This window comes from Equus caballus, chromosome 7 (assembly GCF_041296265.1).
Source record: "Equus caballus isolate H_3958 breed thoroughbred chromosome 7, TB-T2T, whole genome shotgun sequence".
In the NCBI taxonomy this organism is placed as follows: Eukaryota; Metazoa; Chordata; class Mammalia; order Perissodactyla; family Equidae; genus Equus; species Equus caballus.
This window is the reverse complement of record NC_091690.1, coordinates 72,130,362-72,158,340: the sequence shown is the minus strand read 5'-3', so window position 1 is coordinate 72,158,340 and position 27,979 is coordinate 72,130,362. Positions and strand designations below refer to the sequence as shown.

The 27,979-nt window shown below is 36.7% G+C and overlaps 1 protein-coding gene across 2 annotated transcripts in view; it reads left to right on the top strand.

Annotated features, from left to right (window-relative positions):
• Nucleotides 1–27,979, top strand: part of PPME1 (protein phosphatase methylesterase 1) — a 71,972-nt gene that overhangs the window by 2,694 nt on the left and 41,299 nt on the right. Inside the window, exons 2-3 of one of the 2 annotated variants that reach the window (XM_023645745.2) lie at nt 25,255–25,348; nt 25,904–25,996. In XM_023645745.2, coding sequence (XP_023501513.1) covers nt 25,255–25,348; nt 25,904–25,996 — 187 coding nt within the window. Of the gene's footprint in view, nt 1–25,254; nt 25,350–25,903; nt 25,997–27,979 lie in introns of both variants that reach the window. The other variant, XM_070274412.1, reaches the window with a different exon arrangement.

Sequence of the window (27,979 nt, the reverse complement as noted above, 5' to 3'; positions counted from 1 at the left end):
TAAAGGGAAAATCTTCTGATTAGAAGATTGTGTAGTTATAATTTATCATCTTTAAGTAGAAGCTTTGGTCTTCGTAATTTAGGTTAACTGCTTATCCTGGTAAATAAAGTTCTTTAGAAGGATGCTTCTTTATAGTATGGTGAAGAGAAGAGCATATGTTGGTGAATTTTGTGTGGTCCTCAAGTGGCTTATTTTCCTCTATTCTTCTTTTCTTCTTTGGTGTTGAAACGTAGGCGGGCTTCATCTAAGTCTAATGTTAGTGATAGTATAGACTCTCTCCCCTCTAGAATCATAAAGCTGGAAGAGAGCTTTGAAATGATCTCATCGCACCACTTCACTGTATAGTTAAGGAAACTAAGACTCAGAGAATTCTGTAAGGTAAACTAGGAGGCAGGGGACGGTATTTCCTCTTAATAAATGAGAAAACTGAAACTCAAGTTTTCCTCATAATAAGGCACCCTCTTAGAAGCTTAGTGGTAGGGCCACTAAGGACTAGGACTTGGCTCTCTGGACTCTAAGACCCATTGTGTTTTTTGGATTCGTAGTTGTTATCCTGGCAATACTTAATTTGTGGATCTTATTCCTTTGCAAATACTATGGGGTTCAGTCTTTTTTCCTCCATCAGTTCTGATTTATGAAGTCTCACTTTCACCAATTTCAAAGCATCCTTCTCTCTTTCTCCTACACACTTGCTTTTTTTCTTATCTTCCCATCTTTTTCCACTCCCACATCTCTCTCTTACTCAAGCTGGGCCTGTTCTGTTGACAGTCTCTTATATGACTTACTCTTTCAATTATTTTTCATAATCTCTTGCCTTCAATTTCACTAAACCTTACGTAGATGTGTTTGCCTATTTAGGGTGGTTTTGAGTTTGTGATTTTTCTTGAGTTTCCATAATTTAGTTTTCCAAATTGGACTTAGTAGTGCCAGAGTATTGCTGGATAATGTAATAATAGTAGTTACTTTTTTTTTTCTCAGTAAGTGTAGTATGCCATGCATTGTACTAGGAGCTTTATGTATGTTATTTTATTTAATCTGCCCATAGCTGGGCAAGGTGGATATTTCCCTGAATTTATTATAAGTAAGGAAATTCAGACTTGGAGATTAAAGGTTACCCAACTAGTATGTGGCAGAACCAGGACTCAATCTAGGTTTAGTCTCTAGAATCTATTCCCTTTTCAGGACACCAACACTCTTTCTTGGGTAAGACTTGAAATCCTGGTTTTATTGTTCCAAGATAGATGCCAGTAGATGATGCCAAAAACAGTGGTTTTGAGCTTTTTAATTAAAACTTTTGGAGGTACTCTGATTTGGGATCCCTGCTTGCAACTGGTATCTTAGTTTGTTAGGGGGGCCATAACAAAAATGCCATAGACTGGGTGGCTTATAAACAGCAGAAACTTGTTTCTCACCGTTCTGGAGGCTGGGAAATCCAAGAGCAAATCACCTGCAGATTCCGTATCTGGTGAGGATGCTTCCTGGTTCATAGACAGCAGTCTTCTGGAAGTGTCCTTACAGGGCTCTGTGGGGTCTCTTTTAGGAGAGCACTAATCCCATTCATGAGGGCTACACCCCCATGACCTCATCACCTTCCAAAGGCCCCACCTCCAAATACCATCACATTGGACATTAAGATTTAGCATGAATTTTGAGGGGATACAGATGTTCAGTCTCTAACACCTGGTGTGCTTGAGTATGTTTTGAAAATCACTGCTAGTACATTCTATTACCATTAGAGAGACTATAGATTATTAAAACCGTTCATTTTTCAACATGTTTTTGGTTTATCAATAGTACTACATTTCTATAATTATCTCTTAGATTTCTACGGTGGTTTAGTTGACATGTATATGTTAGTGCCTTTTATTATCTTATGAAGTAAATTAGGGCAAGGGTTAATATTTTCTCTTAATGAGAAAACTCAAGTGTTCATTGACTTGCCTAAGATCGCAGAATCATTAAGTGGCAGAAACAAGATTTAAATCCAGACTTCAGATTTTTAGTTTATCGTCATTCTTGTTATATTCTGGTGCAAAGGGATTGGTGTTTAAAGTGATATAGATCTGAGTTTGAAGCCCAGCTTGAGTATTTACTCTGGGTTAAGTCATTTAACCTCTCATAATGTTTCCTATCTCTAAAATGGGGATACTTCTGCTTACCTTAGAGTGAGATAATACAAGAAAAGCACCTATGCTTCCTGACACATAAGCTCTTAAGGAATGATAACTAGTAAATTATTTTATATTGAGAACTGTAAGAAAGGCTTATTCTTTATGAAGTAGAAGTTCTCCTTTCAATTTCTTATAAAGTCCGTTTTTTCCCCTCAAGCTGTGTGTTTATTCATATCTAATTAGTCTTTCATTCAACTTGCTAAGTTTATTATGGATATCAGGCCTCTTAGGAAGGCTGTAAGGAGCTGTTCACACAAATGGAGAAATAAAGGGCAAAGTGAAGTGATTTGCTCAAGGTCGCATACTGTATTACTACATGAATTAAGTCCTAGTGTTTCTGTTTTTGTTAGTTATTTTATTTTATTTTTGAGGAAGATTAGCCCTGAGCTAACATCCATGCCCATCTTCCTCTACTTTATATGTGGGACGCCTACCACAGCATGGCTTGCCAAGTGGTGCCATGTCTGCACCCGGGATCTGAACTGGCGAACCCCAGGCCGCTGAAGCGGAAGGTGTGCACTTAACTGCTTCACCACCGGGCCATCCCCAGTTATTAATTTTTTTTAAAAAATTGTTATAATTCACATACCATAGAATTCATCCTTTTATAGTGTACAGTTAAGTGGTTTTTAGTATATTTAAGCTTGTACAACCATCACCACTAATTCCAGAACATTTTTGTTGTTCCATAAAGAAACTTACTTACCTGTTAGCAGTCACTCTCCCCTCCCCCAGTCCCTGGCAACTACTGGTCTACTTTCTGTCTGCATATATTTGTCTATTCTGTAGATTTCATATAAATGAAGTCATACAATATGTGGCCTTCTGCAACTGGCTTCTTTCACTTAGTGTAATGTTTTCAAGGTTCATCTATGTTGTAGCATGTATCAATACTTCATTCCCTTTTATTGCTGGATGATATTACATTGTATAGATATACTGCATTTTATTTACTCATTTATCAGTTCCTGGACACTTGGGTTGCTTCCGGTTTTTGCTATTATGAATAATGCTGCTATGAACATTCACATGCAAATCTTTGTGTGGAAATATGTTTGAACTTCTCTTGGGTGAATACCTAGGAATGGAATTGCTGAGTTGTATGGTAAATTATGTTTAACTTTTGTTTGCTTTTTAAAGATTGAGCTAACATCGTTTGCCAATCTTCTTTTTTTTTTCATTTCTTTTCTTCTTCTTCTCCCCAAAGGCCCCACTACATAGTTGTATATTCTAGTTGTAGGTCCCTCTGATTGTGCTGTGTGGGACACCACCTCGGCATGGCCTGATGAGTGGTGCCATGTCGACACCCAGGATCCGAACCGGGGAAGCCCTGGGCTGCTGAAGTTGAGCGTATGAACTTAACCACTCGGCCTCAGTGGCAGCCCCAATTATGTTTAACTTTTTAAAAAACTGCCAAACTGTTTTCCAAAGTGGCTCTTTGAAGCTCTTTGTGTATTAGGAATATTTTCTCTTTGTGTTAAAAATATTTTTCCAACTTGCCATTTTACTTTATGATATTTTTTTGCCTTGTAAAAAGTTTTGTTTTTAAATTTTAGTCTACTCAGATCTGTCAGCATGTATTTCTTCTGGATTTTGAGTCACAGAAAGACATTTCCTTCTCCCAGGTTACAAAGGAATTCATATATGTCTTTTTCTAGGACCTGTATGGTTTATTTTTTACATCCGTTTTAAGTTTATCTTGATGTGCAAAGTGAGGAACAGATCCAATTTTATGTTTCCAAAGGCTGTCTAGTTTTTGTAACACCATTGTTAAAAAATCCTTTTCCCGGGGCTGGCCCCATGGCTGAGTGGTTGCGTTCGCACGCTCCACTGCAGGCAGCCCGGGGTTTCGTTGGTTCAAATCCTGGGCGCGGACATGGTACTACTCATCAAACCACGCTGAGGCAGCGTCCCACATACCACAACTACAAGGACCCACAACGAAGAATATACAACTATGTACTGGGGGCTTTGGGGAGAAAAAGGAAAAAAATAAAATCTTTAAAAAAAAAAAGGTATATAAAAAAAAAATCCTTTTCCCATTATATGAATTTCACCTCAATAAAAATTAGCCATTTTTCCCACTGATTAAAATGACATCTTTGTCATATACCACATTTCCACATAGATTGGGGTCTGTTTATGAAGTTTCTTTCCTTTTCCATTGGCTTGTATATTTTTTTATGTGCCACTACTACACTTTTAATTAGAGAGGCATTATTAATATGTTTTAGTAGATGGTAAAGATAGCTTCCCCCTCATTCATTTTTAAGATTTTCCTGGCTCTTCTTACTTGTTTATTCTTACAAGTAAACTTTCGAATCAACTAGACTAATGCCAGAAGAAAATCCACATAGTATTTTTATTGGGATTATATTAAATATGTAAATTAATTTAGAATAAACATTTTTATGATGTTGTCTTCCTAGAAGAAATGTAGTGTCTTTCAGTTTGTATGAATCCCTTTTGAAGGAAAAATATTGCAGATCCTAAGTATTGACCCAAGTTATATTTAATGTAATGTTACTTAAATATGTACAAAATAAAATTAGGGATAAATTCCTTATGTATAAGAGTAAATTCCTTATTACTCATATAATTATAAAACTCAACAGGTTTACTATTTAAATACAATTAAACCTACAAAACTCCCAAAATTCAGATTAGCAATATCAGACTAATGTGAAATAATCTAATTTACTGTTAATAGCTTACTGTGGTTATACCAAAAGGATATTTATTATTAATAGGAAGTTCCAGAGTTGATTCGGTCATTCAGCTGTATCATTCAGGACCCAGGCTTTTTGTGTCCTTTCTTTTGCCATCCTTAGAAGTGTTGACTTTTCCTTCTCTTGCTTGTCACCTTATAGTTGCAGGATGGCTGCTGCAAGTCCACTTGCATCTTACTTTATTCTGTCTTTCCAATTAAAAAGGAAGGAACGGGGCAAAGGTGTTTTCCTAGCTAAGCTTGTCTTTTTTTTCCTAGAAAGGGAAACTCCCCAGCAGATTTTTCCCTTAAGTCTCATTGTCCAGAACTGGTTCACATGTCTATCCTAAGACCAATCATTGGCAGTAGGGAACAGGATTACTATGACTGGTTTAAAGCAATTCTGATTCATTTCCTTAGACTGAAGGAAAGATACCAAGAGATCTCCACCAACTTCTAAAACAATTTGAAATTCTCTTAAGGAATAGAGAGTGATGGGAAGTGGGGAAGGAATGTCTGGAGTAGAGAGTAAACAGCATCTGCCCCAAGTCCCAAAATTAACAAGTAGGGGAGACTGATCTTCTGACTTCAAATTCCTAGTGATTTCATTGCAGCACACGTATAGAAAGTGATTCTTTCCTACCCTTCTTTTCTCCCTCTCCTCCTTGTGCCAGGTTTGAGCCCTTTGACCTGAGCACTTCTGAGTAAATGTCCATTTTTCCATTGTTGCTAGGCTTATTGCCAGCAAATCTTTCTTCTTAGTGTCTTCAAAATTGGATAATTAGATTTTGTTTTTGTTTTTTTTTTTTTTTTTTTTAAAGATTTTATTTTTTTCCTTTTTCTCCCCAAAGCCCCCCGGTACACAGTTGTGTATTCTTCGTTGTGGGTCCTTCTAGTTGTGGTATGTGGGACGCTGCCTCAGCGTGGTCTGATGAGCAGTGCCATGTCCGCGCCCAGGATTCGAACCAACGAAACACTGGGCCGCCTGCAGCGGAGCGCGCGAACTTAACCACTCGGCCACGGGGCCAGCCCCTGTTTTTGTTTTTTTTTAAAGCTGATAAGCCCTCCTTGTTATTACTTGATGTCAGATTTGAGAAAACACCTCTGGTTGGTTAGGAAAAACTTTTCCTTCATGCTATGAAATAGTTTCTTCTAGAGAAGAAAGTTTTAACTAATAGTCCTATTAAAAGGGTAGTTCACTTATATGCCTCACTTAGTCTTCAATATACAATATTGACAACCAGTCCCAAACACAGTCTACCAATATATTTTGAAGATTGAATAATTGATTATGTTGACATTTCCAGTCATTCCAAACCATAGCAGAAGGCTGAGGTTGTCTACTATCAGTCCTTTTCCACCGTGCCTCTGTGTGTATCCTTTGCCATGGACTTTTTCCAGGTATAAATGGAAATCCTGCCTTTGCTACTAATAAGCCATGAGGCTCTAGTCGAGTTATTTTTCCTCTTTCTGGGCTTGTCGCTCATGATGTAGTAGAAAGAACGCTTTGGCACTAGACAGACTTAAGTTTAACTCCAAGCTCCAGTGCTACTTACTGAAAGTGGCTCTGGGCTACTTATTTTGCATTTCTGAGCCTTTATTTCCCCATCTTTGAAATGGGGATACTTTTCTTGCAGAATTCAAAACACTGCTTGATACATAATAGACATCTAATTGTACCCTTCCATAAAGTATGATTTGGGTTAAATGATTTGTAATAACCTGATCCAGTAGTTGTTTTTAGAATCTAAGTCTGCTGCTTTGATAACCTGCCGTTATCACTACTAATGAATATTCCAAACTGCCATAACCCCCAAAAAGCCATTTGGTTGCCTTCTTTCCATTCTCTTCAAAGTTTTGCTAATGAGGACTTTTTTTTTTCTTTTTCTTAAAGCTTGATTTAAATAGCTGGCTGCAGTTAAACTTCAGTATTTTGTCTCCTCTCCAAGACTCCTAAAGTGGGGAATTTGTGACGGGAGTGACTAGGACTGCTACTGTGCAGCTCGTGACTCATTAATAACTCTTAACAAACTTAAGCAGCACAGTAGATGTTGAAGTGTATTATGTCTGTTTCGATTTGAGACATTCATTTAAAAACATACAACTTATATTTCTTATTTCTTGTTCTCCCTCCCTCCTTTTCTCCCCTCCCCTCCCTTCTTTCCTTAGCAGTTGATTATATAGTTTTGTTGGTTTTGGTCATTATCTCCTAGTAAGCATCATCCCATAGTAGGCGAGCAGCACATCCTCTCTGCCCCTATAGCCTTCTGTAGATATAACACTTATTGCTCTGATTTGTAATTATTGATCGACTGTCTACTCCTCAAGACCGTGAGCTTCTTAAGGGTCAGAATTGTGTTAATTTCCCTGATCCTAGCACGCTGGCTACTTAAGTACTAACTGAATGAGAAACCCGAATTGTAGACCCTGTTTTACCTCATTCTATAAGAACCACCTTATTTCCTCACCAGTTCCATTAAGATGGCATAACTCAAGCTATACTCCCTTTCTTCTGAAAGCTGTTCCACTTCATAAAATAATAGAATCTACATTGTTTTTCAACAACAGCTTTTAGGTAAAGTGTGTTGTATCTGTTTACAAATACCTTGTCTTAATTTGAAATTTGAAATACTCATATGGTTGAAACTCGTGCTTGAAATTAGTCTTTTATATGTAAAGATTTATGCCTGTTTCTTGGTTTTATTTTATCAAAATTTGGCAATTTATCTCTTCCTCTCTGAATCCCCAAACTTGAAAGCAAGTCCATTACTGTATGAAGAGCAAATGTCACTTAGCAATTATTTTCAGACTAGCTGCATCTTATAGGATTGGGTTTTTCTGCTCTTGCTCAATTTATTTCTTATTCTCTAAGAGTAAAAACTATTTTCCAAGGAGGAGGTACCTACACATTGGTGACTCTACTAAGTGTAGAGACTAGAGCAAGCAGTCTACTGTTATAAGCTAACGTTAAAAGCTCTCTGTAGTCATGTCCCAGGAAATGTCACTTCCTTGAATGTTTCTGGCACTTACCAATTGCCAAGTTTATTTTGCTTGCAGTGCCTCCCATTTCACTTTTTCAAGTCCTAACTGTCCTTTAAAACCCATGAAGCTCTTTCAGACTATTCCAGCTCATTAACTTCTTCTGTCCCTTCTATGAGCATCTATAACGCTTTTTGTCATTTCCACTCACTTGCCAATTCTTGTACATTACTACTTGTTAATGCATTTTTTAAATTGTTATGTCAAATTTATCTGTGGTAATTTTTGTGGTAATTTAAATTGGTGTTTACCGTAATGAATTATCATAATTTATATTTCATGGTAATTTTTTTTTTTTTTTAGTTTCCTCTATAAAATTGGAGGTCCCACTGTGCGGGGGCCTTTGTTTTTGTTTCTTTGAGTCTTCTACAGTAGCATAGTTAAATGTTTTTTATAAGATTTGATTTAATGGACACATGGCACACAACATTTATTTAAAATGAGATCCTGAGGCTTTTCCTGACCGTCCTGCCTGCACTGATCTTTCCATTTTCTGTCATTTTGGAGCACCTATTATTTATACCAGGGATTAACAAACTTTTTCTGTAAAAGGCCAGATAGTAAGTATTTTATGCTTTGCAGGCCATATGGTTTCTGTAGCAGCTAATGAACTCTGCTGTTCTAGGGTTAAAGCAGCCATAAATAGTATGTGAATGAATGTGATTGTGTTCCAACAATACTTTTTTTGTGGACACAAATTTGAATTTCATGTAATTTTCTTGTGTCCTTATATATTATTCTCTTGTTTTTTTCTTCCCTCAACGTTTTAAAAATGTAAAGACCATTCTTAGCTCATGAGCCATGCAAAAACAGGCGGTGGCTGGATTTGCCCACCATAGTTTGCCAACCCCATAGCAATACTGTTAGTTCTGTACTTCTGCTGTCTTATAGTAGAAAGAATATAGGTTTTATATCAACAAACTAGGATTCCCTTCCTGGCTGTACTACATACTACTTAACTGGTGCAAGCTTGACTTTCTTTTCTTAAGATGTGGGTGATACTATCCTCAAAGAGTTGTTTTTGAGGAGAAAGAGAAGATAGATATGTGGAGTCATTATTTAAATTGTAAAGCTATATAGTGGGAACTTACTATATTTCATAAATTCTAAGATACTTCTTTTCATATTTAAAATGATAGTATCTTAACAGTTGCTATTGGTCAGGTAACGGCCCTAACCTTGATTTTCATTGCCTGTATACATGAGTGAACACCAAAACCAGCATCAAAACTTGCAAAGTAAGTGTTGGCAGCTTGGGAGAAAATCCTGGAGACAAAAGTGGAGCATTCTTTTAATCACTAAGAACTGAATGGTTGTGGGGCTAGCCTGGTGGCGTAGCAGTTAAGTTTGCACACTCCACTTTGCTGACCCAGGGTTCACAGGTTTGGATCCCAGGTGCAGACCTACACACTGCTCATCAAGCTTTGCTGTGGCTGCGTCCCACATACAACATAGAGGAAGATTGGCACAGATGTTAGCTCAGGGCCAATCTTCCTCACCAAAAAAAAAAAAAAAAAAAAAAGAACTGAATGGTTGTGAGGAGGGATGGGTGTTCAATCAGGTGAGTTAAGCAATATCCTAAAGTGAGAGTTAAAAGTAAAATAACTCTCTACATAATGGCAAAGTCAGCATATGAGCTGGTATTTAGTTTTAAGAGACACTCCATCACCAGTGTTCTTGTGAGGACTATATTGTTTGCTGAATTTCATCACAAATAGCATTTTAGCATATTATGGCAAAATGGGCTTGGAGGTGGAGCTACCCAGAGAATCTACCAATATTTCATAATACTGTTAATCAGAGGAAATGTGCTTCAGTTTTCCCAGCAACCTACTTTACAAACTTTCAGAATATAAACCCATTTTTAGGTTGGAGAATCTCTATGCTAACGTTTTTTCACTGGATATTTGGAAATTGTAACCTTTTATTGGTAATCAGAGGATTTGTATTTTTGCTTCTTCCCTATCCAAATCATTGTTTAATTAGGATAGTACTTCAAATTTTTTTTTTTAAAGATTGTATTTTTTTCCTTTTTCTCCCCAAAGCCCCCAGGTACATAGTTGTATATTCTTAGTTGTGGGTCCTTCTGGTTGTGACATGTGGGATGTCGCCTCAGCGTGGCTCAATGAGCGGTGCCATGTCCGTGCCCAGGATTCGAACCAATGAAACCCTGGGCCGCCTGCAGCAGAGCGCGCAAACTTAACCACTCAGCCACGCGGCTGGCCCAGTACTTCAAATTTTTATAGCGTTTGCTTTAACAAAAGCCTCACACTGGACATAATCTTTGTGAATCCTCCCCTGACCTGATTCCATCCCTATAAGTGTCCCAAACAAGATTGGATGTCCCATCTATGAGCTTTCATGGTGTGTTAGGCTTATTTCTGTCGTAGCTGTAGTATACAGTGACTGTTTACTTACCCATTTCCCCACAGGCATGAGGTCTTAGAGAGCAAGGACCAAGTTTTATTCATCAGTGGGAACTTCTGGCCTGCTGATTTCCCTAGTGCCCAGGAAGTGTGTATCAGGGCCTGTCATACAGGGCATACTCAAATGTCTCTTTAATTGAATTGGAATTAAATTAGCTGCTATGTAAACAAGTTATAACTGGAAAGAGGCTCTAAAATAATTGACCTAAAGATATTTGCTGTTTGCCTATGAAAATATTTCTTTTACTCTAGATCATCATGGCATTCAGGTTAGTCCGGTTGGGGGGTTATATAGCTGTTGGTTCTGAAATGTACTTCACTAGAGTTTTCTATAGGGTCTTCATTGGCTTTTAAACTCTGCCCCCAAACCTGCTTGCTTTCTTCCTGTTGTGATACTGTCTAAGCAGAATAGTAGCTTACGCAAGTTCTGATCACTGAGTCCGGCCACACACATTGATTATGAGAGTGAACAGCTCTAGTTAGCCCTTGCAAAACATCAAAAAGCCTTGTATTCTGTCTGCTTTCTTGCTTTCATGATTGATGTCTCAATGGTTATGTTTTCGTTTGAGGCCAGATCATTTTAGTAAAGTTGTTATTATCTCCTTCTTTCTCTTTACTTTTAAGGTTTGGAAAAAGAAGTCACTAATTATGTTTTCTCTTGGGTGAGTGGTGGAAATAAAATTTAGAAGTTTTTCTAATTTAGGTAAAGCAGAATTCTTTATTATCAGAGGTATAAGATTACAGTTCTCCCTCTGCTGCAGCAGTCTGTCTTTATCATTTATTTAAAGCAAAGTATATTTTTGAGTAATCTGACTCAGCAGGTTGGAAGTTCCCATGGGTTAAGTATCTTATCTGAAAGTGGTTTTAAGTGAGGTAAGATTTCATTCATTTGCTTGAAAGCACATATATTGGGCCATAAGAATCCTGTCCCATCTAATGAAGGACACTGTGTGATATGCTACTATTTCCATTTTTGGATTCCTTGATGTCCAATTAACAATGAGTATTTCTCACCAATAGCCAACATAGAAAAGTAATAGAAATAGGATCAAGGATTTTCAAGCACGTTGTAAATCAGTATTTAGTAAGTTAGAACTCTTTAAAAAGGCCTCCTCTGTTCTCTTGAATGGCATCAGACATACTTGAGAGTTTTCTTTGATTCTTTCTTCTCAGTCCACCCTCCTGCCTCCTCCCATCATTACCATTACAGTTGTAGTAAACCTTGACTTTCTTCTTAGTCTCCATGGTACTCAGGCTTGCTACAAGGGACTACCAATTACTGTTATCCCTGCAGCAGGAACCAATCCTCTTCCATCTCTTCCTGGGAATTTCTGAGTGTTCATTAGTAGCTTTGGTGATTTCAAGAATGGAAAACCTAGTATTATTTTAAGGGTAGTATTGAAAACTGATAAGGAAGTGACCCTGAGAATAAGATTCTAGCTCACTACTTTCTGTGGTCTTGGATGAGATAATTAACCTCCCCTGGCTTTAGTTTTCTCGTTTGCAAAACAGGGGTAATAGTAGCTGCCCCAGAGAGTTGTAGAAATTAATTGGTGTGTTTACCTCCATCCTTTCCCCAAACCCCATTAAATTATAGTAAAGTAATTTAGAAAAAGGAATGAAACCAAAGGACCAAGAAGAGGAGGGAAGATACTAACAAGATTCAGGAAGATAGCAAGTTGAAGAATGTTAACTCACTAACAGATAAGAGCAAACTGAAAACTATCCACAGAAGGAGAATGAAAGTGCAGACTAATCCGTATCATAGCTCCATAAAGGCTCAGGAATTGTGGGTGCTGGTATCTCTGAAAGGGGGCTAACAACAGGAGGATTGGTTGGAAATCAGTGTAGGGCACCAGACAACTCCCAGATCTTCTCCTTTCCCTCAGTGTGACATGAGACAGATTACCTTCTGGAGGATTGAACCAGAGTGGCTCTGGACTCAGATATGGTAGGCATATGAGGGCAAAGGTGCAGCAACAGGATGAAAACAGGGATTAAGTGAAAGTATACATTCTGTCTTCTGGATACATTCATGGTTTACTCCCTCACCTTCTTCAGGTCTTTGCTTAAAGGTGCCTTCCCTGACCATCTGATTTAAAATTGCTGTTCTTCCAAACCAGAACTCATAGTCCCCCTTCCTGACTTTATTTTTCTCCACAGCACTTATTGCTACCTGAGAAATGTTTACTTATGTCTCTTTTTACTAGAGTGTAAATGCCACAAGAGTAGAGGTTTTGTCTGTTTTGTTCACTGCAGTATTCCCAGTGCCTAAAATAGTATCTCATAGGTGCTCAATGCATATTTGTTGAATGAGTGAACAAATGAGATTATTCAGATCCTTTTCCAGAAGGCTAACACCTAGTCTTATGTCCTCAGGAAATTGGAAGATTTCTTTCTGGAGAAATGATTGGCCTAAGGGAAAAGACATGCAGATATTGATGTTGGGGAGAAAGAGTCCCCCATTTAAAGGTGGGCCCCTTTAACTGTACAGTGATCTTCAATAATCAACAAGCCCTGCTCTCTCATAGAATCACCAGACATCCAGGAAAAGCCTCTAACAAGAAAGACAGAGACCAAAACAAAGCGAGAAAAGGAAACAGTAATGCTTAGAAAGAAAGCAAATCCTATAAAAAACTAATATCTCTTGTTAGAGAGACAAGAGACAATATGGCATCTATGAAACAAGAACAGGATACTCTTAAAAAAAAAAAAAGGAACTGTTTCAGAGAACAAGAAATAAGTGTTGGAAGTGAAAACAGGTATAGCAGATATAAATTCAATAGAAGAGAAAGTTTAAGGAATCTCCTGGAAAGTAGATTGTTCTACTTTAAGATTAGAATCTGGAAATACAGGGGATAAAAAGATTCTTTAAAAAAAAGTCTCAGCACCAGTACTGTAATTAGAAATGATAAAAAACTGTCTTAAATTTGAGAAAGAATATCTAACCTAAAATTGTTTTACCTAGTATTTGCCTACTACATCTTTATCCATCTTTTTTACTTTGGAACTTTTTTCTCTTTTAAATAGTATATAGATGAGATTTTTAAAAATCTCATTTGAGGATATTTGTTTCAGACCTAGAGCATTGTAGTCTATCGTTTTGATGTATATGGATTTATTTCCACCATCTTATTTGTACTCTCTACTTGTCTCGTCGGACCTGTGTTTCTTTTTCTCATTCCATTTTTTTCTCTATTAGTATGGTAATGATATAATCTGTCTGTTTTTTGAATGGTTCCCTTAGCATTTTTTGGTAAAATCTTTATTGAGAGAGAATTCACATACCATGCAACTGACCCATTTAGAGTCTACAATCAGTTTTTTCCCCCTAGCATATTCACAGAGTTCTGCAACCGTTACCACAATCAATTTTGGAACGTATTCGGCACCAGAAAAAGAAACCCCATATCCGTTAGCAGTCAGCCCTCACTTTCCTCCAAACCTTCCAGCCCTAGGCAACCACTAATCTATTTCTGTCTCTATAGTTACCTAATCTGAACATTTACAATAAATAGAATTATACAGCATGTGTTATCTTTTATATATTGTGACTGGCTTTTTTTGCTTAACGTAGTATTTTCAAAGTTCATCCATGTTGTAGCATGTTGTAATACTTCATTCCTTTTTCTTGCCAAATAATATTCCATTGTATGGATATACCACATTTTATTTATCCATTCAGCAGTTAATGGACATTTGAGTTGTTTCTACTTTTTAACTATTATGAACAATGCTGCTTTGAACATTCTTGTAGAAGTTTTTAGGTAGACATATGTTTTCATTTCCCTTGGTATACCTAGAAGTAGAATTGCTAGATCATATGGCGTCTCTCTATGTTTAACTTTTGGAGGGACTGACAAACTGTTTTCCAAAGCAGCTGTGCCATTTTATATTCCCATGAGCAATGTATGTAGGTTCTAATTCTCCACATCCTCAACAACATCTTCTCCTTGTCGTTGTTGGTCTTTTTGTTTATGGCCATTCTAGTGGTGTGAAGTGGTTCTTCATTGTGGTTTTGATTTGGATTTCCCTAGTAACTAACGATGCGGAGTATCTTTTCATTTGCTTATTGGCCATGTGTGTATATATTCTGGAGAAATGTCTATTCAAATCCTTTGCTCGTTTAAAACATTTGGTTGTCTTTGTGTTGAGTTATGAGTTCTTTATACGTTCTTGATGTAAGTCCCTTATCAGATCTGTGATTTACAAGTATTTTCTCCCATTCTGTGAGTTGTCTTTTCTTGTTTTTGATAGTGCCCTTCGAAGCACAAATATTTTTAGTTTTCATAAAGTTCAGGTTATCTATTTTTTTCTTGTGCTTTTGGTATCACATCTAAAAGAAACCATTGCCTAACCCAGGATCATGAAGACTCATGCCTAGGTTTTCTTCTTAGAGCTTTATAGTTTTAGCTCTTGCATGTAGGTCTATGATCCATTTTAAGTAGTTTTTGTGTATGATATGAGAATGGGTCTAGCTTCATTCTTTTGCATGTGGATATCCACTGTCCTAGCACCATTTATTGAAAGGACTCTTGTTTCCCCATTGAATTATCTTGGCACTCTTGTCAAAAATCAGTTGACCGTAAATGTATGAGGTAATTTCTTAACTCTCAGTTCTATACCATTGATTTATATATTCATCCATATGCTAGTACCACACTGTCTTGATTACTATAGCTTTGTAGTAAGTTTTGAAATCAAAAAGTGAGTCCTCCAACTTTGTCTTTCCTTTCAAAAATTGTTATGACTGTTCAGGGACCCTTCAATTTCCATATGAATTTTAGAATCAGCTTGTCAATTTCTGCAAGGAAGCCAGATGTAGTTTTGATAGTTATTGCTTTGAATCTGTAAATCAATTTGGGGAGTATTGCCATTTTAACAATATTAAATCTTCTAAGCCATAAATATGGGATGCCTTTCCATTTATTTATGCCTTTTTAAATTTATTTCAGCAATGTTATATACTTTTCAGTGTAGAAGTCTTATTTCATTGGTTAAATTTATTCCTAAATATTTTATTCTTATGAATGCTATTGTAAATGGAATTGTTTTCTTAATTTTAATTTCTGGATTGTTTGTTGCAAGTGTAGAGAAATACAACTGATTTTTTAATACTGATCTTGTATTCTGCAACCTTACTGAACTTGTTTACTAGTTCTTATAGTTTTTTAATGAATTCCTTAGGATTTTGCCCTAGACATTTTAACATACATACTTAATATATAAAAGTTGAAGTTTAATCAAAATTTCTGTCATTCTTCTGAAATAATACAAAGACCTTAGAAACCTATGGCAGGCAGAATAATGGCACCCCAAAGGTGCTCAGGTTGTGTCCCTGGAACCTGTGAATATATTATTTTACATGGCAGAGGAGAATTAAGGTTACAGATGGAATTAAGGTTGCTAACCAGCTGACTTTAAGTAAGGAGATTATCCTGAATTATTTGAGTCGGCCCAATGTAATCACCAGTGTCCTTTAAAAAGAGAGGGAGGCAGAAGAATGGGTCAAAGTCTGAGAGAAATTTGAAGGTGCTATGTTGCTTACTAGCTTTGAAAATGGAGAAGGAACCTATGAGCCAAGTAACATAGGCGGCCTGTAGAAGCTGGAAATGGTATTCAAATATCAAATATCTCAGACACTTGAGGAACTCATTGCTACTAGATTGAACAAATTAATGCATCTATCATTTCATATTTTGGGGATGGGAGTTGCTTTTAACATAAGTGTCTTTAATGTTCTGTGATTTAACCACAATATATTAATTCTCTTAAAATCTTGTGATTTGTTGGGCTTCATGGATCTGTAGTTTGAAGTTTCAGTTCTGGAAACTTTAGCTATTACTCTTCAAATATTACCTTTATCCATTCTCTAATTTCCTGTTGGAACTCTGATTTGACACCTTTAAGACTTATTTCTCTCTCCACCGTTTATCTTAACTTCTTTCATATTTTTCTTCTTTTGTTTGTGTTGGATTCTAGATATATCTGAACAAATGTATTAGTTTACCCTTCTCCTTAGCTGTCTAATCTGTTAAACTTGACCATTTATTTTTTAATTCTCTTCATTTATTCCTAGAAGTTGTATTTGTTTCAAGTTTCTATTATTTTAAAACATATTAAAATTATTTTACATTCTATTTGATTTTTTTTTTAAGATTTTATTTTTTCATTTTTCTCCCCAAAGCCCCCTGGTACATAGTTGTATATTCTTCGTTGTGGGTCCTTCTAGTTGTGGCATGTGGGACGCTGCCTCAGCGTGGTTTGATGAGCAGTGCCATGTCCGCGCCCAGGATTCGAACCAATGAAACACTGGGCCGCCTGCAGCGGAGCGGGCGAACTTAACCACTCGGCCACAGGGCCAGCCCCTCTATTTGATATTTTATATTCAATATGTGAAGTCTTTATATGTCTGTTTTATGCTTTCTGACTATGAGGTGGTCATCTGCTTTGGAACTTTATCTGTGGGAGTCCTTGGTCCTAGAATGAAGGTTGATTCCTTCAAAGAGGATTTGCCGGGGCCGGCCTGGTGGCACAGCGGTTAAGTGCACATGTTCTGCTTTGGTGGCCCATGGTTTGCTGGTTCGGATCCCGGATGTGGACATGGGACTGCTTGGCAAGCCATGCTGTGGTAGGCATCCCACATATAAAGTAGAGGAAGATGGGCATGGATGTTATCTCAGGGCCAGTCTTCCTCAGGAAAAATAGGGGGATTGGCAGCAGATGTTAGCTCAGGGCTAATCTTCCTCAAAAAACAAAAAGCACAAAGAGGGTTTGCCTTTGTCTCTGTTGGAGTCCTGAGGGCACTACCAGTCTGGGTCTACTTTAAACTAAATTCTCAGCTGGAAACTTCTTGGAATATGTAAGTGGTGTGAATTTAGCTGAAATCGGTTTGAGAGCTGTCTTGTGGTTATCATTTCACCAGAAAAGGATTTTTTGGATTTTTTTCTCTCTCCTACCTTCTACCCAATGCCAAGTTTCAAGACAGGCGTTTTTTTCTTTTAGTCCTGGGATCAGGTAGGGAGCAGAGAGTTAATTCTACTTTACCCTTTTCTTGATGATATAATCCTTTGAGATCCCCACTTTATGGGAAAAAGATTTCCTGCTGGGCTCCCCACCAAGGCTCTCCATCTTGGGTTTTGTGTCCTGTTGTGTGTGCCCCAGGAAACCCCAAAACCTCAAGTTCAGCTAGTTGGCAAACGCCATCAAGATAAAAGCCAGCTTTAATGGACTGAATGTGTCTCTGAGTTCCCACCTTCACTTAACTTTTGTCCTCAATATTCCATAGTCTTTACTTTCTTGCCAGCTCATCTGTGCATTTAAGAAGAATGAATGACTGTATGGAATTATAATATATGATTATATATAATATGTAAATATATAATTATTAATATAATTATATATATGTAATCTTATATAATATATACTTTTATATTTTTTATACACACACATAGATAATTTTAGCCAACATTTCCAAAGTTGGATCTTTGAGTTACCTAATTACCATTGATGGAAATAGTTCCTGACATAAAATTTCTTCACCTAGGAAAACTGTCAGTCAAGTGTGAATATGGGGTAACAGCATTTTCTGACATGTACAGTTTCAAAATTAATGTCCCATTCTCAGAAAGCTAATGGAGGATGTGTTCCATCAAAATAAGAGAATGCATCAAGAAAAATATGGGACATAGAATCAGGGATTCAACACAGGAGAAAGGCAAGAGGAATTCCCAGGATGATGGTGAAATGCTGGCAATTTATCATATCCAGAAAGCAAGCATTTGGAGCAGATGAATGGAAGGTGCCAGGAATGGAAGTTTCCAAAGAAGAACATGGACCTGATATATTATTTAATGTGATTGACCGTATTATGAGAAGTTTCACAGATTTCTCAAAGGTTTTTTTTTTTTTGAGGATTAGCCCTGAGCTAACTACTGCCAGTTCTCCTCTTTTTGCTGAGGAAGCCTGGCCCTGAGCTAACATCCATGCCCATCTTCCCCTACTTTATATGTGGGACGCCTACCACAGCATGGCGTGCCAAATGGTGCCATGTCCACACCTGGGATCTTGGCCGCCGAAGCCCGGACCGCTGAGAAGCGGAACGTGCGAACTTAACCACTGTGCCACCGGGCTGGCCCCACAAAGGTTCTTTTTCTACTTCAAAATGCTTAATTGTGAAATATACATACAGAAAAATGTCCAAACTATATGTGTACAATTCAAAGGAGAATAAAATAAATTCCCATGTATCCACACGCACATTCTATTATGAAATAGAACATTAGTGGCACTTCAGGAGCCCATTTGCCTCTCCCCAAGAGCACCTCCACTTACCATGGTTTTCAATTGCCTATTTATCATTCCTTTGCTTTTTAAAATAGTTTTGCCACCTATGCATGTATCCATAAAAAAGACATTTATTTTTGCCTGTTTTTGAACTTTATTATTAATGGAATTATACTGCATTTATTCTTCTATGCTTATTTCTTTCTCTAAATATTACATTTTTGAGATTCATCCATGTTATTGCATGTAGTTCCAGCACATCCGTTTTCACTGCTGTGCCTTATTCAGCTATCTGAATATATCACAATTTATATATTCCACTGGTGATGGATGTTTAGCTTCTTGTTATTCTTTGCTTTTATGGAAATGTTTCTGTGAACATCCTTTTTTGTGTATTTTAGTGCCTTTGTGCAGATGTTTTTCTGTAAAGTGAAACTACTAAATTGAAGGACACCTGTTCAATTTTACCAGGTGATGCTTCACTGCTTTCCAAACAGTTTTCCCCATTTACACTCCCACCAGCTGTGGATGACAGATGACGGTTCCACCTGATCCAGATCCTCACCAATGCTTGATAGTGTCTGGCTTCTTATATTTTGTCAACATGATGGGTATGAAATGATACCTTACTCTGATTTAAAGTTTTGTGTCTCTGACTATGTACGAAATTGGGAACCTTTTCATGTGTTTATGGGCTATTTGTGTTTCCTCTTTTGTGAAATGCCTGTTTAATGTCTGTTGCCTATAAAAAGGTTTTGGCAAACAGTTAGTGATAGTTTAATAGAAGACTAAGCAAACAAAATACAATTATTAATTCTGGAAAAAGGTAAGAAGTTGTACAAAAAAGACAATGTAGTCAGTGTACCACATGGCTCAGCTGTGAACAATATTTCTGTAGTAACTAACATTTGTGAAGTACTTGCTAAATGCCTGCTTATAATCACTTTTCAAAGTGTACAGTTGAGGAAATTGAGGCATAAATTAACTTGCCTAATGGTCGTAAAGCTTATAATTATTGAAAATGAGATTTAAACTAAGGTAATCTGTACATAGCCATAGTATAAAAACTGTGTATATTTTTAATGAAAAGTTTTAATTTTGATGAAGTCCAGCTCCTAAATCTTCTCTTTTGGTGTCATATCTAAGAAATTGTTGCCTAAGCCAAGATCACAAAGATTTATTCCTGTGTTTTCTTCTCTGAGTTTTGTAGTTTTAGCTCTTACATTGGGGTTTATGATCTGCTTTGATTTAATTATGTGTATAGTGTGAGGGAGGGGTCCAGATTCACACTTTTGCATATGGATATCCAGTTGTCCTAACACCATTTGTTGGAAAGACTGTTCTTTCCTCAGTGAATTTCCTTGGCCCCTTTTTTGAAAATCTGTTAACTATAAATGTTAGAGTTTATTTCTAGACTCTCAATTCTGTTCAGTCAATCTGTGTGTCTACTCTCATGCTTCTACCCACAGTCTTGATTAGTGTCACTTTATAATGTCCCATTTCCTTTTACTGCAAACCTTATCAGAATTCAGTAAGGAGGATTCTTTTATTAGCTTCAAAGCCTAATAATAACAATAATCATAATAATAATAAACATTTACTGAGACACCAAGCTAAGCGCTTTATGCACGTTAGTTCGTTTCATACTGTCAGCAGATAATCATCAGTGTGTCAGGCTCTGAGAGTACATTGGTGAACAAATGGAGAACTTCTTGCTCTCATGGATCTCACATTAGTAGCAAATTGACTGAGTGCTTGGAGGATAAAAACAAATACAGGAACAAATTAATTTTAGAAAATGGTTAGTTCTATGATAAAAATAGAACAGGCTAATTTTAGAGTCACCAAAGCCTAAGAAGGCTACTTTAATCCTGTTAACAACCTTATAAAACTGGCAGTATAACCCCATCTGACATGAAGAAACTCAGGCTTAGAGAAGTTAAGTGACTTGCCCAAGGTCACACAGTTAGTAAAGGCAGAACTGGGTTGTGGAAACAAACTTTTAGTTGGTAGCAAATGGAAGATTAATTTAGGTTTAGGAAGTATTAAGAGTGCAATGTCCCCTCATTCTTTTCTGTCTTTTATTATTTTTCCTCTTTCTGCTGGAAATAGATTGTTAAGGTCAAGCATAGGCCAAGGGTTCGTAATTTGGGATTCACAGATGGGTGTCTTGAAGCCAGTGGAATTGTATGCAAAATATATGTGTGCATTTTTTTTCTAGAGCAAGGATTCATATAGCACTCATCAGATTCTGAGCGGGGTTCGTGATAATAGCAAAGGGTCCATAAATACATTTGATTCGCATGGTTTAGGTAGACGCCACATATCCTTTGTGTTCTCACAGTACCACTTTGTTCGCTTTCTGCCAGACTCCTTCCTCTCATAGCAGAAGGTAGGAGGAAATTATACATTTATTTTGTTAAGTTTGAAATAAACTTTGTTCTGACATTTAAAATTCTATATACATTTACTTCTCAAAGTAGATTTTTATTTACAAATTGTAGGACTTAATAATTCATCTCTCTGTTAGTTCAAAACTTTAGAATAACTTTAGTTCTACTGTCAGTCCTCTTCCATATCTTGAACATTGTTGAGGTTTGTTAATTGCCTTTTTTGAAGGGTCTTTCTATGTTTTCCTCCTTTTTAATTCCGTTGCCAGTCTGGACTCCCATCTTCTCCTAACCAGGTTATTGCAACTTATTTTTTTTCAGACTAAAGTCCATCTTGTATCTTTCACCACATTGATCTTTCTAAAATACTTTAATCTGTACATTTTATTGGCTCCTCATTTTCTACAATGCCATCCAAATTCTATCTGACTTTTGGGAGCCTAACATACAAATAACAGAAAAAGAACATATATTCCCCCACCTTATTAGGTCTAATATCATTATTTTTCCACTATCTGCTTTTACTTGTATCAGCTTCTTTTAGTTTTTCAAAACTTGTACTTATTCACACTTTATTGCTGTTAGCTATTTTTAAAAAGTTTTTTATTTTTTATCAGTGTCTCCTATGACAGACACCATACTGGGTCCTTATTCATGCCCTTCTCTCTGCCTGAAATGTCTTCTTTACCCCTCCCTATTTTCATCAGTCCAAATTCTGTCTGTCCTTCAACATCTACCTTAAATTTTATTTTTTCTTTGAAGCCTCTCTTTATTTCCCAAGCTGAAAGTAATATTTCTTCCCTCCTTTTGAACATTCACAGCATGTTAGCTGTACCTCTTAGGGTATTTAACTCTGTACATTATGTTAGATATTTACATATTTGACGTTAGCTTCTTGAGAGCAGAGGCATTGTCTCAGTAGTTTTTTAATTATCCCAACATCTCCCATCACCCCACCACAGTTCTGGCATAATACATATAATAAGTTCTTGGTGAACAAATCCTTATTTTTAAAGTATAGCTTAATCTTGTTATGCTTCTGAAAGTTATTTTTATTACTTCAAAATTCTTTCATTGTGACTCCATTGAGAAAAATTTCAGTAATTAATTCATTAAGAAAATTATGGCTAAAAGGAGCCTACACAGGCTGTAATGACCATAAAGTAGCTAGACATAAATGAATAAGAAACAAACTATTTTTAAAAAGAATCAAAACTACATCCTTAAAATGCAGAATATTCTTTCTGACTAGAATATAAAGATTAATATAAGGTCCTTGCTGTCTATTTCATGACTAACAATGGTTGCAAAATTACCTGAAGCCATGGAGTGTATAAACAATTATGTGTGCAAATGAAGATGTTAGGAGTATGCCAGAAAAATCTCTGTCAGCGCAGGAACAACCTTTGGAGGTATAGATTTTTGGCTTTTTAATCAAATGGGAATTACTTGTATGTTGGTATAAGTTGGGTAGTCCCTGGAACCTTTTTTTGTTTAATGAAGAAAATTAGAATTGGAAGATGTTCTCCTAGTAATAATTTCTGTTTTGGGGAAGTAATTTTTCTATAACTGGTTCATGGCTAACTTGGAAAGTGTCTGTGGCCTTGGCAAAGTCAGCCATATTTAGATTCTGAAAAGGAAACCTTTGATAATATGCCCTAAAACCTTACTACTTTTTAGCAGTGTAAATGAGAGAGTGAGAGAGAAAAAAAAGAATATGAGAATTAATATAGCATTGGGGTTAAGAGCAGAGGCTTTGAAGAGTGATGGAACTGGATTTAAATCTAGTCACTGCCACTTAGTAGTTGTATAACTAACCTTGGCCAAGTTACTTTATATTTCTAAAACTGTTTTTTATCTGTAAAATTGGATAAAAATAACTCTCAAAGTTTTGTGAGGATTAAATGGAATCATGCCTGTAAATTACTTGGCACAGTGACTCACTGTTATGCACAGTGAATGTTAGGTACTATTACTGTGATGATCTTGTAGGTCCAGACATCAAAAATTTATGCATAGATCCTTAAAATTCATTATACCATGTTTGGTATGCCGTGTTGAGTTGTTATACCCAGATTAGCATATACATAGGTGGATTAGTGAGTGACTGATGAGTAAGTAGAATTAAGAGTTCTGCTTTTAGGAGCTGGCCCCGTGCTCGAGTGGTTAAGTTCACGTGCTCTGCTTCGGCGACCGAGGATTTTGCCGGTTCAAGTCCTGGGCGCGACATGGCACTGCTCCTCAAGCCATGCTGAGGCGGCATCCTACATGCCACAGCTGGAAGGACCCACAACTACAAATGCACAACTATGTACTGGGGGGCTTTGGGAGAAAAAGGAAAAATAAAATCTTTGAAAAAAAAAATTCTGCTTTTAGTTTTCCAGTAGGAGTTCAAGGACAACCAGCAAACCAAAAAAATAGGTCTAGGCTTAACTTGTAGTTTACTTCCACAGAGGCAGTTTTTCTGTCAAAAGATAGGATTACCTTTTACTGAGCAGCTGATGCCTGATTCATTAAATTCTTTTTAAAGATATGTTATTTTATTCACCTGCTACAGTCCAAGGCAGAAAGAGTTTAAATTTTAATTTGTCCAAGTCCGTGCTGTAAGTGTTAGGTCTGAGGAATTTGTAACACCTCAGACCATTTAAATCAATTTTTAGAGGTGAGACCCAAGCATCAGTATTTTAAAAGCTCCCCAAGTGATTTTATCATTACATGGATTGAGAACTACTGACCTGTCTCAATGCCTAGAAGAGAGTAGATACTCAACAAATGCTTGACTGTTGAAAGAATACATACCTGACTGCCCAGGTACTCCATTGTAATTCTTTCCAGTATTATATTCAACCTAGAGAGCTTTTGTATTAACTTAAGTCCTTTAGAGGGGCTTTGTATCATACTTTGTACGTATTCCCCATTTGGCTTCATGGCATATACAGGAAGTTGTTTGGCAGGAGGTAATGTTTTGCTGCTGATAGAATTCTGAATTTCCTATATTCCTGGGAGAAGAATAGGTGTGGAAATAGGGGAAGACTCAAGGTTTCTTTCTTGTCTCCTATCCAAGTTTAAAGACATTGGTTGTAAATAGACATTTATTGGTTATTTTTCTTTTGTTTTAAAATAATTTTATGTTTTTAAAGAATGGTTCAAAAATCAAAAAATAGAAAGAGATACAGGTTGAAAATTGTTCCTCTTATCTCCCAGTCATAGTTCGCCTCCCAGGATACCATATGTTATATCAATATTCTTTCAGAGATAGTCTAAACATATATAAACAATTATATTTATACATACTTCATATTTTTGCCCAAATGGTAGTATGTGCATCGTATTTGTTTGTTTATTTTAGAGTGTACCTTATCCATATGTAACAAATTTTATCAGTATATAATTGCTTCTTGCTTTTTACAACTAAATATTATTTCTCTGTGTACCACAATTTATTTTAGTTATTCACCTGTTGATGGATATTTAGGTTGTTTTCTATTTTTCCCTATTACAAACAATGCTACATTGAATGGATAAGTCATTTCACTTGTGTGTGAACATATCTTCAGATAAATTCCTAGAAGTTCAAGGTATTGATATTTTCCAGTTTGCCTTCTATGATGGTTGTATATTGATTGGTTGGGCAATGACAAAGAAGCATGAAATAATGTGAGGGATTAAAGGTATGAAGAAGTAATAGTGACCAAAAATGATTGTTGCAGGAATGATGTTAAAATAGATTGAGAGAATAAGAATGAGCCTATAGCCAAGAACAAGGAGAGAGAACTAGCATGTTTGTGATTTGTATGTACATGGACTATATTTGTGATTAACATATACTAATGAATTTCCTAAAGTCCTAAAATTTTTACTCTTATATCTGTATTTGAGCTTTTTAAAACACATTTTTATGAGATACTTTGTGTATGAAAACTCTTCGTATCTTTAAGGGAGAATAATCTTCCTATTTTCATTTCAGATTACATTTATTATTTGTTGCTCAAGATTTTACCTTTTCATAAACATACACATAGACAAAGAGACCAGTGCAGTGGTTATGGGGGGAGGGGGCTAGGGAGTGGACACGGCAGGTGAAGGGGAGCACTTACATGGTGATGGACAAGTAATAATGTACGACTGAAATCTTAGAATGTTGTAAACTATTATGAACTCAATAAAAAAAGAAGATTTTTATCTTTTTGTGGATAACTAATTTTTACTTGAAATCTCTCTTTTTTTCCCCTTAGCCCTGGAAGAAAGCGAGACTTTTCCCCTGTTCCTTGGAGTCAGTACTTTGAGTCCATGGAAGATGTAGAAGTAGAGAATGAAACTGGCAAGGATATATCCTTTGCAAAATGGCTTATTCTTTAGTAAGCTTATAATGTTGTCTAAGTTAGAAGACTTGTGTAGTTTCTAAAATGTTCTTTATTCCTGCTGTTTATTTCATTTTTATTCCCCACTGTGTTCTTTGTACAGCATAGAATATTACTTGTAAGTCTTTTCCAATATCTTACTCTGCTATAGTTGTTTAATGCATGGGGAAGGGATTAAGAATTAAATTCTTGAAACTGATATATGTCTTAAGGGCCTAGAAGCGGCTTTCATGAGTCAAGTGAGTTGAACCGGTTTAGTGTCTAGAAACCAGGGACTATGTCCTCATTAGGGCAAAGGGAATCATTTTTTTTTCTATTAAAAAAGTGGTCATACTGGCTCCATGTTTCAAAAACAGATTTGATGTCTCAGAAACTTCTATTTAAGTGTCTCTTAAGTTTGGAAGTCTGCAACTTTGCTTATAGCTTGGTGCTGCCTTACTTTTCTCATCAGTATTATTATGAGGTAAATGATAAAAACTTCAGTGAGCAAAAGCTTAGATATGTTATCTTTAACTATTCATACACTTTTCGAGTTTACAAGAGTGGTTCAGAGGGTCCAGTCCTGCTCCTCCTGCATGGAGGAGGCCATTCTGCCCTTTCCTGGGCTGTGTTCACGGTAAGTAAGTAGTTGATAGTAGAAGTTGATGTTAGCACAATCCTTGTTTACTTCTGGATGAATTTGACTAGTCTAATTCTTCCTTCTGTACTCACTCACATGACTTGATGTAAGATTAGGGATGTGAATTGATTTCCAAATATTTATCGTGGTAGGCCCAAGATCATCTGTTCTTTAACCTAGAGGTTCTTAACTGGGGTGAGCTTTAGGGCATGAATTCTTCAAACAGTTTGTTAAATGGTCTACATATATTACATTAGGATGAGGGAGATCGAATTTGTGCCTTGTCAAAAGTGGTAGTCTGAGGGCTGGCCACATAGCCTAGTGGTTAAGTTTGGTGTAGTCTGCTTTGGCAGCCTGGGTTTGGTTCCTGGGCATGGATCCACACGACTTGGTGGCCATGCTGTGGCAGTGACCCATGTACAAAATAGAAGAAGAGTGGCACAGATGTTAGCTCAGGGCGAATCTTCCTCAGCAAACAGAAAAAAAAAAAGTAGTGGTCTCTATCTCAGTAAGCTAAGTAATAGATAAGCAGACATATTCTGTTCAGGTGCTTTAGATAGAGATAATGTCTGTCCTTTATTTGTCTCCCTCATAGAGCCTACTGTAGTACTTTACACATGGAGATGTCCCATAAATATTTGGAAAATGTTCCTTCTTTTTTAAAATAATGATTTATATTTTAATAGTACTTGTGAGCTACTAGGGAGTAAACAATATTTAGTAGATGATGTCCTGGTCTAGAGTGGAGGATATGTGTCTGTGTGAATACTGCCAATTGTAAATCTTCCTAATATGCTTGACTCTGGAGTGGGGCAGCCCATGTGCAAAGAGAGATACCCTTTTTTTTTTTTTTTTTTGAGGAAGATTAGCCATGAGCTAACATCTGCTGCCAATCCTCCTCTTTTTGCTGAGGAAGACTGGCCCTGAGCTAACATCTGTGCCCATCTTCCTCTACTTTATATGTGGGACACCTAGCACAGCATGGCGTGCCAAGCTGTGCCATGACCACACCTGGGATCTGAACCAATGAAGCCCGGGCCACGCACTTAACCGCTGTGCCACCGGGCCACCCAGAGAGATACTCTTAAGGAAGATATTCACAACATTCCTGTCTGAAATGAAATTGTCATCTCTTCTTGTACGTATCAAGAAGATATATATACTTCCTCTGTTTACCACTAGAGGATCTGAAGGACAGTAAATGAGAGCAGGTGGGAATGCAGCACTAGATTCCTGGAGCCAGATGGCCGTTGAGTTGAGGAGGGCCCTGAACATATCATTTTGTTCCTGGCTGCAGGATTATAAAAGCATCTTCTCCTCTCTTCTGTTAGACTATGAATTCCTTGAGAACAAGGATAGTGTCTTACTCCTTTTTGTTTCCCAAATGCTTGAAACAGTTCTTGACACATAGGCACTTACTCAGCTGTTATCAAATGAGTAAATGATTTGGCCCTGTCTTGTTTGCTACTTCCTTTCTCTTACTTTAGGATATAGCGCTATGATTTGCCCATAAATGCCAGGCTCTTTTATGTCTCTAGACCTCTGTTGTCTAATAGAAGTATAATGCAAGCCACAAATGTAATTCTAAGTTTCCTAATAGGGACATTAAATAGGTAAAAAGAAACAGGTGAAATTAATTTTAATAATATATATTTTATTTAACCCATTGTACCCAAAATATTATCATTGCAACAGGTAATCAATATAAAAATTACTATTGAGATATTTCACATTATTTTTGTACTGTCTCTGAAATCCAATGTGTATTTTATATTTATAGCAGATCTCATTTTGGACTAGCCACATTTCAAGTCCTTAGTAGCATAGTTTTAGTCATTTACATTCCTCAACTAGATTGTGAGTTTTTTTGGAGGCAAAGACCGTGGCTTATTTATGCCTGGTGCATATTGTATGCTCAGGGAATGTTTTTTGAATGAACAAGTAACAACAACATGTGCCTGTTCCTAATATCTCAGCTAT